Source organism: Leptopilina heterotoma, unplaced genomic scaffold (assembly GCF_015476425.1).
Source record: "Leptopilina heterotoma isolate Lh14 unplaced genomic scaffold, ASM1547642v1 Lhet_115, whole genome shotgun sequence".
Lineage (NCBI taxonomy): Eukaryota > Metazoa > Arthropoda > Insecta > Hymenoptera > Figitidae > Leptopilina > Leptopilina heterotoma.
Window position 1 is genome coordinate 147,794 of NW_025110834.1, and position 15,357 is coordinate 163,150.

At 28.6% G+C, this 15,357-nt stretch overlaps 1 protein-coding gene across 7 annotated transcripts in view; it reads left to right on the plus strand.

The window, feature by feature from the left end:
* The window catches only part of LOC122509085 (transcriptional regulator ERG homolog), a 151,593-nt gene that overhangs the window by 97,675 nt on the left and 38,561 nt on the right, over positions 1-15,357 (plus strand). For all 7 annotated transcript variants that reach the window (XM_043622886.1, XM_043622850.1, XM_043622868.1 and 4 more), the window contains one exon: positions 1,032-1,091. In XM_043622886.1, the coding sequence (XP_043478821.1) occupies positions 1,032-1,091 (60 nt within the window). The remainder of the gene's footprint in view (positions 1-1,031; positions 1,092-15,357) is intronic.

A 15,357-nucleotide genomic window follows, 5' to 3' on the forward strand; every position in this document is an offset into this window, starting at 1 on the left:
TGTAAAGTAAATACGTTTATTCATCAAGTTGAATACATCGGATATTTTTCCCAGATAATTAGAAATTTCTTTAATTAATAAAAATCAAAAACATTCTGTTTGACGGTCAATTTAAATCCAAACTAATCCAATGCAAGCTCTCATTCTTCCAAAAGGACAGTCAAATTTTGACTGAAAAATAATTTTACTTTGGATACTACTTTGGTATGGTCACGTATTTTTCAAAGTAGAATCTTAAAAACTGTTTTTCTCAAATTCATCGATTTAAATCCGATTCAAATTGATTGAAACGTATCATGTTCACTATAACATTTGGTCAAAGTCGTAGGACAAGAGGCAATAATGACCCCAAAATCAGGTCAAAGATTACCACCTATATATATATATATATATTATAATTACCATACCTTCAGGTCAAAGGAATTGACCTCAGAACCCACTGTATCTTATTATTATTAAAATTTTATAATATGACCATTACGAGTTTCAAAGACTTTTTTATTTTAAACTTATCTTTATGTCACAAGTTAACAATGTAGATGATTTTGTAGATTATAAATGAAATCTTATTGAATGGGAAGTGTCTATTGGTAAAAGTTAATGAAACAAGAAACTATGTTTCTAAGATGCATAAGGGCATAAAATTCTATGTTCTAAAATTTTTAATAGTGGCTATAGAATAGTTGTGAATTACATGCACTACATTCAAGTGATGTAGTTTTAATATCATAGACCTATGATGATTTCTTTTGTCACAAGATTAATTTGAAACAAAGAGTTGTCACTCCATATCATCATAACTATAAAAAATCATTTGAATATGCTTATTTGTTTGTACTTATGTTTCAAGTACAGATACCTATCTTGAGGAGGTTTTTGGTCCAACAAAAGTATTGCATTAAACGTTGATAGTAGCATAAGTATTTTCCAAACTGTTAAAAACAGATAAGTTCGACTCGGGGTGAACAAAGCAATTTCTAAAAAATAATTTATTTTTATCTACACATTTTTGAGACATGTAATTGTTTCAGATGCCAGCGGTACATACAAAGGAGGCTGGAGCCACGCTACATCGCCAGCTCCTGGACAAGGTATAGTTTTTTTTACTTAAATTATATATCCGTATTTATCGTAAAGAATAATATATAAAATTAGTTAAATCAGTCGTTTCTAATATTGTCCAGTTTTGTAGTTCTGCAACCAAATATGAAAAGATATGACTTAAAATTTATCTATATGTCTTGATGCAGAAATCTTTAGAAACTATTTGTTCTTGTTCTGGTCGATCAACTAAAAACCATTCCTGTCTTTGGCTATGGAATCACCTACAGGCTTTAATCTTCTTAGAAAAGGGTTGACCAAATGGTCCACTAACCCAAGTTTTGCAATTTTTTTCTAACCTAATAGAAAATTAAAATATGCGATGAGAATGTTATCCTTAAAGACACAGATAAGAAAAGGAAAACGGATTTATGAAATATATGATAGAAATGAAAAAGAGAACAATATTTTCCGAAAGAAATATTGATTGGCTATGAAAATGTCACATTCAGAATAATTTTGGTATTTTCTCTAGCCCTAAAAATGAAAAAGATTATCTGCTGTTCGTAGACTTATATTCCTGAGAAAGCTCTTTTCTTCATCGATCGTCAAAGCCGCCATTTTAATTTTTAAAACATACAAATAATATTCCCGTACTTTCTTATAAAAGATCGATTATGCAGTACACTGTATAATCGATTTTTTAGTTCATTTAATTATACTCTTGCATAACAGGGTTCAAAATAATATATTTTCGTCCTTTAGAGTGGTTTGAACTCTTAATTGATTAATAAATAAAAGGTAATATTAAAACCAAACACCATGCAATTTTATTAAAGATTTTAAAGGGTTTAAAAATAATGTTCCGAAATTTTCGGCAAAGTAGATGAAATTAGAAACGGTAGGGTAATGATAAGTTAAAATGTTGGGGTTGGAGTTGCAAGTTCACGCGTCGCGGCGCACGAGTTGTTCCACGGAGTCGCTTGTGGAAAAGATGGGAAATGCGGGGCGTAGGCGTTGGCGTCCCGACGCTTTGTGACGCGTTGAACCGCGGCCCCTTTGTAGTCGAAAGCCCTGGGGCTTATAGAAACGACTGCTGCTGTTCAGCTACCAGTGGTGTAAACGTATAAAGCCGATACTGCTCTTTCTCTCACCCACAACCAACCACACTACTCCGTCAAACACACGAATACATATACAGGAGGAAAAGTGAGACAGCAAATATTATATTTGCCTGTGTGCTTAGGTGTGAGTGAGAGAAAGAGAAACAGAGAGAGAGAGAGAGAGAGAGAGAAGCGTGGACAATCATGGCAGAGATCAGAGCCATGCCTGTAGGCAGCTTGTTATAAACGGCTGTGGTTCTCGTGTGAGTTGGCGACGATAACACACAGTTTGATTGCTGTTTCGGCTTAAACCCAAATCATTTCTGAGAACTAGAGCTGACTTAGCTTTGCATAGTTTGCGTTTGCTTTCCCGAATACACTCACACAGGATGTAGGCAAGCGATCCATTCGCTTTACTTGAAAATTAGAAGGAGATGCATATACTGACCGCGAGCGCTTTTCTCTCCCGTGAAATTGAAATTACACAAGCGCTCAAAGAGAAGTGTTGGAGAAGTGCTTTCGTTTTATCTTTTTCAGGAAGTGATGCGACTACTAATATCGGGTCAAAAAGTATGAAGCCCTCACTTTGAACTCTTATAACTCGAGAAAATCCACAAAATTTTTAACTTTCAAGAATAAATATTCTTTTTTAAATTTGCAAACATGTTGATGTCACTTTTATAGTCCATGTAAACCAATTTAAATAAAACTTGGTATACAGGGGTTTTTGGGACCGCTGCTTACAAATCGGTATCCGACCATTTTCCCGAAAACAATTTCCCGAATAGCAAAATTCCCGAATAACCTAGTTCCCGAATGACATATTTTCCCGAAGGCGATTTTCCCGAAGACTTAAAATTTTTATAATGTAATGTTGCACGCGGCTGCTCGTAAGTAATCCATAATTCGATGTTCATCTTTATAAACTTGGAAGGTTCCGGCTATTGTCTGTAGGCGAATTTTGAAAGCAATTCCTGCGTGGAAATGAAAGTCTGGGCAAAATCCAGCAAAGTTTATCAAAGTACAGAATAGTATGGCTTATAAGCGTTTCCCATACTTTGGAATGTACATGGGTAACAACGATATTTAAAGTACGGGAAAAAGAAAATAGGTTTTTCGGGAATATTTTCGAATGAAGAACTACACCAAAGTATTGGAGGCGAGTTTTTTTGGATATGCAAAATCAAAATATTCAAGTTTTAAATTTGTGAAGTTCGGGGCAAGCCAGGGAAAGTGCAGAAAAGTATGGGAGATTTAAAAAAAGGTTTGTTTTGGGAAATATTAAATCTGAATTAATGAAAGAGTGGAGATAAATAAAAGATTTAAAAAACAATAAAATTTTGACATGCCAGTTTCAATAAATAAATGACTTCGATACTTAACGTTGGTATGCAATAATAAAAAAAGCGCATACACAAATTGATAATATTTATATTGTTCGAAAATTCGGGTTTCAAGACATTAGGGAAATTCGCTTTCGTGAAAATCGATTCGGGAAATTCACCTTCGGGAAAATATGTCATTCGGGAATTTTGCTGTTCGGGAAATTGTTAATCTGCTGTGAAATATAAAAAATTAAAATTGGCGGACCAATTTTTAAGAATAGTTTACATCTTTATGATAAAATTGTAAAATGAAAAAAGAATTCCGCCATATTGGATCCACCATTTTGAGTTATTAAAGTCTGATTACAGATTCGCAATCAGCGGTACCAAAAACCCCTGGATACCAAGTTTTATTTAAATTGGTTTACATGGACAAAAGTAATGTTATTTTCAATACGTTTATAGAACAACGTATGTCCCATTGGATATTAAAGTTTAAAGTGTATATAAATTAAATTTTTTGTTTTTGGATATTAAAGAGCACTGTTTAAGCTTTTCTGTGTTTCTATGCGGACAGATTTACTGTTTCGGTATATGATTTTACATTCATTCAAAAAATTCAAAAAATGCGTATTTTTGCGTATTGAAACGTAAATTGCTCAAAAACTAGAGCCAATACATGCAAAATAATTTTTTATCCTAATTATAAGAATTCAAAGTAAGGACCCTATAGTACAAAAATGTCATCAAAGCTTTACTTTCCCGATGGATGTTTAAAATTCATTTGTCTTAAAAATATTATGTTAACAAAAAAGGTCCGATCTCTGGTTAAGAAATTTAGATTTCCCGCATCAAAAACAAAATCTAAAAAGAAGAATTTTTTGTAGAATAAACTAAACTTTTTAATAGTCATTCTCTGTTAACAGCTGCCACACCTGAAAATAGGTGTGTTTCTATTGTCTTCAGACACCAATGAATATTGGCAGCTTAAACTCTATAGATATTAAATTGAAGCCAAACAGAAAGTGGAAACATAAAAGTGATTCCTAAAAATTTAAGATATGATTGAAATTTTCTATTAAATAAAATTAAGTGGTGCTGACAATCTGATTATACTGGAGTTTCGAAACAAATCTCTTCCTTAATAACTAACATTGGCTCTAGCCAAAGCCGAGGCCAAAGCATAGAAATCGATAATCCGATTCGATGTCGATTTTCTATATCACTGTACACGTAAAGCTTTATTATTAGAAGTAGTTTAAGATAAGTCTTACAATAATAAAAAAATAATTTCCGAAAGGCAAGGGACGTAGATTGCGTGACTTCCTGTTCCTGCCTTGACTTGAGTATAAGCTCAGAACGTTCTGAAACCCCTCCTTTTTGTATGCAGCCACTGGGGTTAAAGAGTCGACCAATCATGTTCCCACCCCAATCGCCTATGATAATTACGTCCTCGGAAACGGCGCGTGCCTTGGCAGTTTGCTCACGCGTCTCATCGCCTGTCTCTGTACTGTGAACAATGTACATGGCGTGACTATCACAATATTATAGATACTACATAGACCATAGGGCATAAGTAACGATTTCAGTTCTTTTCACTTGTCTTGGTTAACGTCGCCAAAAGATCAAAGATCACAAGTTATCATTAATATATAAAGCATCAAAAAGCTTTAGTAGAGAATTGTGTTTGTAATTATGAGGCGAAACTTAATGCCCACAAAGCAGAGGTGGGTCGGGAAATCACAGAGGGTTAATTATCTTGATATTTATTTACACCTGGACTTTTTTAATTGAAGGTCACATAGGGAGGCACAGTTATTATTGCGTTTGATTTTTTAATTGATTTTCAAACACTGTTGCTTTGTACTAAATAATCATGTGTTTTTTTCTTATTTTCTAACTAAAATTTCTATTGAATCAAGATTCATGGTAGAAAATTGCTTCCAAGTAAAAAGTAAAAACCGCGAATATATATTCTCAAAGTATCGACTGTTTATCGATAAAATCGAATAACTCGAGTAAATAATAACAGATTTTGCTCAATTTTTTTTTCTTGGATAAAGAATGATAAAAAAAGAAAAAATTCTGATAAGTTTATTCAATATTTTGGATATTTTTATAGAATTTCAGCAAAGAAAACTGAAAAAATTGTGAATTTTCGAGATTTAGACAAACGTAGAGACTAAACTTCTGAACAGATTTGTAAAATATTCTGGAATATTATTAATTGGACTAAAATCTCTATATGTGTTGCAGGAAATTTCAATACATTTCGTATTTATTGAAATATTTAGATTTTTCCGAAAAAAATTAAATTTTTTCAAAATTTAGACGAACGTAGAGCCTAAACATCTAAACGGATATGTAAAATACTCTAGAAAATTATTAATTGGTTTGAAGTTTTGATATATATTTCAGGAATTTTCAATACATTTCGTATTAGATTTAAAAAATGAAATCTATTTATTGGTCTTAATAAAAAATTTCTATTTGAGACAATTTGAAAATCTTGGCTTAAATTGCCTTAAATAGAAATTTTTTATTTAAACGAATAATTAGATTTAATTTTTTAATTATGTTAATCATGAAATTAATTTCATATTTGTTACAATTCAATATAGAACGAGAAATATTGATTCAATTCGGACATGTAATTTTTAGTAATATTAATCAAATCAATCAATATTAAAACTTTAGTTATAAATTTCATATTTTAATAATTGTTTGGACATTTATAAAAATTTTTACTTGGTGGAACTTTTTGCATAAAATATGTTTTTGTTGGGATTAAATTATGTATTAAAATGTTTGTACATATAAGAAATAAAATGTTATGGAATATTTTTTAAATTAGACTTTAATGAGACATAATTTAAAATTAAATGCATTTAAATTATTAGTTACGATTTTAATTTGACTCCAGTAAAGGAGTAATAGTAATATTTAAAAATATTTTTTTTGCTAATTTTAAATTTGACCTCAAAATTCCAAAATTCAAAATAACTTTATATGTAGGTTTCTATACTTAGTTGGACCGGCGGCGGTCGATTACTAGAAGGATGCCACGATCTACATGCAAGGTTGGCCTTAGCCACGATGAAAAAACTATTAGATACATTTGGCTGACTAAACAAAGTATGTTTCACTATACTTTCATGGACGCACTTTAGCCGACAATTTTGGCATGCTCGGTTCATAGTTAAACAAAGAGTGTCACTTTAACTTGTTTTAAATGTTAATTGTTTTAATTGTTTTAAATGTTTAAATGAAAAGCAACAAAAACGACACTCAAATAATAGTAATGCTATAAAATCTTCAGTTTAAAATAATAGTTTGGTAATGCTATAAAATCTTCAGTTTCACACCGCATTTCTTCAGACTTTACATTCTAACTTTTATTTTTATTAATTTTTTTGTATAAAACTCTGCATACTTATAGTTTAGGATATGCTAAACACGAATCTGTAGTCAAAATTAAATTTTTAAAGATGACAGTTGTCAAAAATGCTGTCAAACTTTTGACAGTGAGTATTCAAGTATTTTTTCAAGTATTTTACATTAATTGAAATAAGTTTATGTATTTTCTAGACTACTGAGATCAAACTAAGTTGCAAGATGTATTTTTGACAGTTGACAGCTGTCAAAAAAACTGTCAAACATAGAAAATGTTAGTTTTTAAGAAATTTTATCTTTATTTTCTTAAATAGAAGTATTTTTTAAATTACAAAGATCGAACCGAATAATAGAATGTTATTTTGACAGATGACAGCTATCAAAAATGCTGTCAAACTTGTGACAGTGAGTATTCAAGTATTTTTTCAAGTATTTTATATTAATTAAAATAAGTTTAAGTATTTTCTAGACTACTGATATCAAACTCAGTAGCAACTTGTCTTTTTTACAGTTGACAGCTGTCAAAAAACTGTCAAACATAGGATATGTTAGTTTTTAAGAAATTTTACCTTTATTTTCCTCGATTTTCTCAAACAGAAGTATTTTTTATATTACAAAGATCAAACCAAATAACGGAATGTTATTTTGACAAATGACAGCTGTCAAAAATGCTGTAAAACTTTAAAAAAATAGATTTCTTTAAGTATTTTACATTAATTTTAATAAGTTCTAGTATTCTCTAAACTACTGAGATCAAATTAAGGCGCAACTTGTCTTTGTGTCAGTTGACAGTTGTAAAAAAAAACTTACAAACTTAGAAAATAGTAGTTTTTAAGAAATTTTACATTTATTTTTTCAAATAGAAGTTTTTTTAAACTACTGAGATTAAACCGAATAACGGAATATCATTTTGATAGATGGCAGCTGTCAAAGATGCTGTCAAACTTTTAAAAATTGAATTTTTTGAAATATTATTGAATAATTTACTCAATTTTAAGTGTTTTTAAAACACTGAGGTTAAATCAATTGGCATCATGTCATAGTAACAGTTGACAGCTATAAATTTATGTTTATTTTAGTAAATAAATGGCAGAATTTGATATCAGTATTTTAAAAACTATTCGTGTTTAAGTAAATTGATGTAAAATTCTTCAAAATTATCGTTTATTTCTAAGTTTTAGAGCATTGTGGCAGCTGTCAACTATCAAAATGACGTGTTGACATTTGATTTAAACTCAGTGTTTTAAAAATACTTAAAACTGAGTAAACTATATTACATAAAATTTCAAAAAATGTCGTTTAAAAAAGTTTAACAGCTGTCATCCGTCAAAATGACATTCCGTTATTCGGTTCATTCCCAGTAGTCAAAAAAATACTTTTATTTGAAAAAATAAAGGTAAAATTACTTATAAACTGACATTTTCTGTGTTTGACAGTTTTTTGACAATTACTGTCAACTGACAAAAAGACATGTTGCGACTAAGTTTGATATCAGTAGTCTAGAAAATACTAGAACTTATTAAAATTAATGTAAAATAATTAAAGAAATCTATTTTTTAAAAGTTTGACAGCATTTTTGACAGCTGTCATCTTTAAAAATTTACTTTTGACTACAGATTCTTGTTTAACACATCTTAAACTATAAGAATGCAGAGTTTTAAACAAAAAATTAAATAAAAACAGCAGTTAGAATATAATGTCTGAAGAAATGCACTAAATAGCCGTCATCCGTCAAAATGACATTACGTTATTCGGTTTAATCTCAGTAGTCAATAAAATACTTGAATTTTACATTTACTGTCAAAAAGATATGTTGCTACTTAGTTTGATCTCAAGAGTCTAGAAAATACTTCTATTTGAAAAAATAAATGGAAAATTGCTAATAAATTACCATTTTCTATGTTTGATAGTTTTTTTTTTACAACTGTCAACTGACAAAAAGACATGCTGCAACTTAGTTTGATCTCTGCAGTGTAGAAAATACTAGAACTTATTTAAATTAATTTATATATTTGAAGAAATATCTTTTTCAAAAGTTTGACAGCATTTTGACATTTGTCAACTGTCAAAAAGATATGTTGCTACTTAGTTTGATCTCAAGTGTTTAGAAAATACTTCTATTTGAAAAAATAAAGGTAAAATTCCTTATAAATTACTATTTTCTATGTTTGACAGTTTTATTTGACAACTGTCAACTGACGAAAAGACATGTTGTGACTTAGTTTGATCTCAGTAGTCTAGAAAATACTAGAACTTATTTAAATTAATGTAAAATAATTAAAAAAATCTCTTTTTCAAAAGTTTGACAGCATTTTTGACAGCTGCCATCTGTCAAAATAACATTCCATTATACGGTTTGATCTTTGTAATTTAAAAAATACTTCTATTTGAGAAAATAAAGGTAAAATTTCTTTAAAACAAACATTTTCTATGTTTGACAGTTTTTTTTACTGCTGTCAACTGTCAAAAAGACATGTTGCAACTTAGTTTGATCTCAGTAGTCTAGAAAATACTTAAACTTATTTAAATTAATATAAAATACTTGAAAAAATACTTGAATACTCACTGTCAAAAGTTTGACAGCATTTTTGACAGCTGTCATCTTTAAAAATTTAGTTTTGACTACAGATTCGTGTTTATTACATCTTAAACTATAAGTATGCAGAGTTTTAAACAAAAAAATTAATAAAAATAAATGTTAGGTTAGAATATAAAGACTGAAGAAATGGACTAAACCATTGTTAAATCCCATTTAAACTTTTACCTATTATTTGACGAGGATGTTTGTGTAAAAATATTTTTTCTATATATATGTCGTAGGCAATTAGAAGAATCAGCCAATTAGCTAAACGCCTAGGCGATTAGCTAAGTGGCGGCCAGTAGACAAATATGCTTGGAAATTATTTGTATTTGTCTACTGGCCTAACAAAATTCGCCATTTAGCTAACTGGCTAGGCAGTTGTCTAATCGCCTAACACGTTTTAGGCGAATAGAAAATGTACATCATCCAATGCATGTAAGATTAAAGAAATATTTCACTTTCTCATTTATTATTTTATTGTAATATATATTTATACATGTTTGAACTAAACGAAATGTCACTTTCATCAAAATTATATTGACATAAGTTTTTAAAAATTTTCGCAATTGAAAAAGGAAAATATTAATGTATACTAAAATAAAATTAAATTTATTTCATAAATTCATAATTTTTGAATTCTGGTTTTTCATTTTATAGTTTTGTTTATGTTTCTCTTTTCAAAATTATTTATTCTTTGTTTTCGTAGATATATTGTTTACTTTTGCTATATTTAATAACTCGTATATTAGATTTAATAAATTAGCATTATTAGTATTTTCTGCACAGCCGTTGAAAGTAGATGTATATTGACATCTTTATATTATATATTTACTTTTAAAAATATTTGACAAAGTGCTTTATACTTATTCGAATAAAAAATGAGTGAGTGCAGTGTAAACAGTGAAGAATTTATCGAAAAATTAAAATCATTTTATTCCAATCAAAAAAGTAATAGAAGTGTATGGAATAAAAGTCGTTTGGAAACTGTGATAGAAAGTTTAAAACATTTTGAAGGATCGGAGTCGAAGAAAAGTTGTTCATTTTTTATTCATTCATTTTTTATTCGAATAAGTATAAAGCACTTTGTCAAATATTTTTTAAAAGTAAATATATAATATAAAGATGTCAATATACATCTACTTTCAACGGCTGTGCAGAAAATACTAATAATGCTAATTTATTAAATCTAATATACGAGTTATTAAATATAGCAAAAGTAAACAATATATCTACGGAAACAAAGAATAAATAATTTTGAAAAGAGAAAAATAAACAAAACTATAAAATGAAAAACCAGAATTCAAAAATTATGAATTTATGAAATAAATTTAATTTTATTTTAGTATAAATTAATATTTTCCTTTTTCAATTGCGAAAATTTTTAAAAACTTATGTCAATATAATTTTGATGAAAGTGACATTTCGTTTAGTTCAAACATGTATAAATATATATTACAATAAAATAATAAATGAGAAAGTGAAATATTTCTTTAATCTTACATGCATTGGATGATGTATATTTTCTATTCGCCTAAAACGTGTTAGGCGATTAGACAACTGCCTAGCCAGTTAGCTAAATGGCGAATTTTGTTAGGCCAGTAGACAAATACAAATAATTTCCAAGCATATTTGTCTACTGGCCGCCACTTAGCTAATCGCCTAGGCGTTTAGCTAATTGGCTGATTCTTCTAATTGCCTACGACATATATATGGGTGATTCTACAAACGAAGGACGAAAATCAAGAAAATTTGGACACAACATTTTTTTCTCATTTAAGGTCTGAAAAGTATTTTAACTTCAAGTTAATGGTACTAATAAAGACATCCATAAGTGGCCAGACAAAATATTAAATTTTACAAAAGTTATGGTTATTTATAAACAATTTATCCAGAGAATTAAAATCGTGTCAAGAAAATTCACATTAACATAAAAATTAATTAATGGATTTTTATAAAATTGGTTACTCGGGGGTTTACGGGGTTGCTGATTAAGAATCCAATGTCAGTTTTTCAAAATTCAAAATGGCGGATCCAATATGGCGGACGACTTTTGAAAAAACTGATCGTATTCGTCTAAAAATCGTTACACGGGGGTTTTTGAGGTCGCTGATTAAGAATCTAATTAAATGAATTTTGAAAAAATTGTTCGATTTTTATTAAATTTGATTTTGTAAAATATATTTAAACGTTAAATAAGTTATTAACCTAGAGGAAAAGTTAGAACTAACAATTTACAAGTTACCACCATTTTCGCAACTTTTGAATCAGATAGTTCCAGATTATTTAAAATACGGAATACTTGATGCATACGGAAATTTCCGAGGACTGAAAAGAAATCGAGTACCCGAAAAAATCGAATACTAAATACTTTGAGTACACCTCTAGTTTTTAACGTTGAGTTTAATTTTGAATTTACTTTTTAATAATTTATTAATTTATTTTTATTTAATTTATTTAAGTAATTAATAATTAATAATAATAATAAATTGTAATTAATTAATTAATTATGATTATTAAAAATTATTTAAAATTTATTTATTTATTTTTATACATGTATGAACTATACAGTACCGTCCGCAATTGTCAGTCCACCCATTTTTAAAGGAATGACAAAAATTTTTTAACATAAAATTCATGAAAACTAAAATTTTTTTTGGTTTATATTTTGAAAGACGATAAAATTTTGAAAAGAATAAGACCTTACAGAAGTCATTTGGCCAAAATTTGTAGAAGATATTCCTAAAAATCGTCATTTTCAATGTTTTACAAAAATTTAAATAACTTCTAAAATAATGAACGCTTTTTAATAATCTTAGGCTTATTTTAAAGGTCTTTTTCTACGGAATAAGAATTACTTATAAGCATTAACCTGTCATTTTTAACTTGGAATAAGCATGACGTCAAAATTAGACAAAAAAATTGGAAAAATTTGAAATCAATTTTTTGTACTAAAAACTATTCTAGAACATATATAAAACATGATATGGTGTAGATTTTTCAAGAAAATTTAATAAAAATATATGTTTGAGTTTCAAAAATTATTTTTCTTTTAATAATATTATTTCAAATTTTTTGAATTTTTTTGTCCAACTTTGACGTCATGCTTACTCCAAGTTAAAAATTACAGGTTAATGCCTATAAGTAATTCTTATTCTGTAGAAAATGGTCTTTAAAATAAGCCTAAGATTATTAAAAAGCGTTCATTATTTTAGAAATTATTCAAATTTTTGTAAAACATTGAAAATGACGATTTTTAAGAATATCTTCTACAAATTTTGGCCAAATGACTTCTGTAAGGTCTTATTCTTTTTAAAATTTTATCGTCTTTCAAAATATAAACCAAAAAAAATTTTACTTTTTATGAATTTTATGTTAAAAAATTTTTGTCATTCCTTTGAAAATGGGTGGACTGACAATTTCGGACGGTACTGTAAATATAGTAGTAGAACTAAAAAACATAATTAAATTGTTTAAACAAATTGTAAAAACAATGGTTAATTTGAAAAAAGTTGACCTCGGATTGGTAATAAGCGAAACAGAAAATCACCGAGTAACGATTTTCAGACGAATATGTTAAGTTTCTCCAAAATCGTCGGCCATATTGGATCCGCCATTTTGAATTAAAAAATTTTAAAAACTGACATAAGGTTCTTAATCAGCAACCCCGAAAACCCCCAAGTAACGATTTTTACGAGGATAAGTGAAAGTCATCGGTTTAATTAATTTTGGTTGTAATTTAATTAATAATTGTTTATAACAAATAACGGATGGTCTATTTGTTTCTATAAGCACAATTTCACAAATCATAGAATTGTAAAAGTAAGTTCAAGTGTCTAATAATAAAGAACTACTTTGATTTTAGTGGGCTAAACTTTATTCATATAAAAAAATACTTATTCCATTTGTTTGTTTATGTAAATATAATTATTTATGCGAAATGAAAATTGAAAATTCAGTTATAGCAATTTCTTGCAAATTTAATTAGGATTATTTTAAGACCAGAAAATCGAACAATAGTTGAAAATTGTTAGTTTTACGCTATTTTTCGTGATATAGTATACATCCTATCTCAAAAGTGCCAGACGAATGAGAACCAGACGAATGAGAATTTGGCATTTTTTGTTTAAAAAAATAGAAAAATAACATTAAATGAAAAAATCCTTCAGTACTATCTTATAGAGAATAATAATCTACAAAACATAAGTCTATAGAATAACCAAAAAATAAAATATTTTTTTAAAAAATGTATGCCAGACGAATGAGAATTTGTCTGGTCACAACACAATCTCCGTCACAAATTGAGAAATCTTGGTTAATAGATTAGAAGATTCAATAAAACCCGATTGGTATCACATTTAGTTTAGTTTGATTAACAACTACAACGAACAGTCAACATCAGAATGTTGATTTTTAATAATTTTTACATTTTTTGCACTGCCAGACGAATGATAAAAAATTCAGGGGACAAACTTCCCGAAGATATTTTATAAATAAGATATAGAGAAACGTCATAATTATTTTCATATTAGTAATCTACAACTATTCAAAATTACTAATTCAGTATGAAATTTCCGCAAAACATTTGAAAAGTGATATTTATTCTCAATATGAACTGTCATTCTCCCAAAGGGACATGCCAGACGAATGAGAATTTAGCACTATAATGTGTATTTTTTGCAAAAAAATATTTTTTTTCATCGGTTTTTTTTCTGTGCCATAAAAGAAACCATTAAGATTTACAATTTCCATTAAAAGTAAAATTATTCTTTCCAAAATTAATATACAAAACATGCTTCAAACATCAAAATTCCCTCTTTTGTAGAATCACCCATATATATATATATATATATTGAAAAGTGATTTCTTTTTTTTCTATGAATGTATAACATTGGCGAATTATTTATTTCGTGTAGATTTCTAAAAATTGCACTGCGCACGACTTCTGGAAGTGAAAACACTATTCTCTCGCCCTAAAGAGGAATCAGAAGTGAATACGAAGCGATATGTAGGGGAAACGACGATGAATTTGTTCATGCGTGAACGTGTCACGTATAGGCACGTGACCGAGTATGTACTGCCAAAGACATAATACAGCATGCCTGAAAAACTTGTCTTTTTCTACCCTGCCAATATGCTTGTACGCACACTTTGTGTCCGCTTCTTTTCTCTTTTAGTCACTGATGCACATCGAGCAGGAAATGGTCCTATTTTATTTGATTCTTAAGGTCGGTCATCGTTAAAATAAGAAAAATTATCTTCCATATAAAGATCATGGAACTATTAATGAACAATGGGAATTGTAAAATATATTATGATTCGTATTTTTATTACAATAATGGGGAAAGTCTAGAGATAAATATTTTGGAATTCAATAGAATTTTAATTTTAAAATTAAATCCTTAGCTGAACGAGCTAGCCACTGCATAGGCAACCGCATAGCCTCTGTGTAACATTACTTCGAGAAAATTTAACCTTAGAATGGAAAAATGATTTTTTTACCCTTCAAAACAAAACTGGGGTGGTTTGGTACCCCAGATTTGAAACATTTGTGAAAGGTTTCTATTTTACTGAAAAAGAGGTTTAGTATAGTGGATTTTCTTCATTTTTCAGTAAGGAAGACGATGGTATTATTCATTTTTCAATAAAATAAAAAGAAATATTAAAAAAGTTGTAAAAAGGAAATATAAAAGAAAATTTTTTTAAAATTGACATGGCGTGAACATTACTTATGTCCATGTGTGGTACAAATGGAAAATGAAATTATTTTGTACAACGGTATATATAATGAATATTTTACATTTATTTTTGATAGTGTAAATGAGTTAGATAAGAATTTTTATGATATACGAAAATTCAAATCACTCTTGACCCCTGCAAGTACGTACCGTAACCAAGATCCGGTATAGTAGCATTG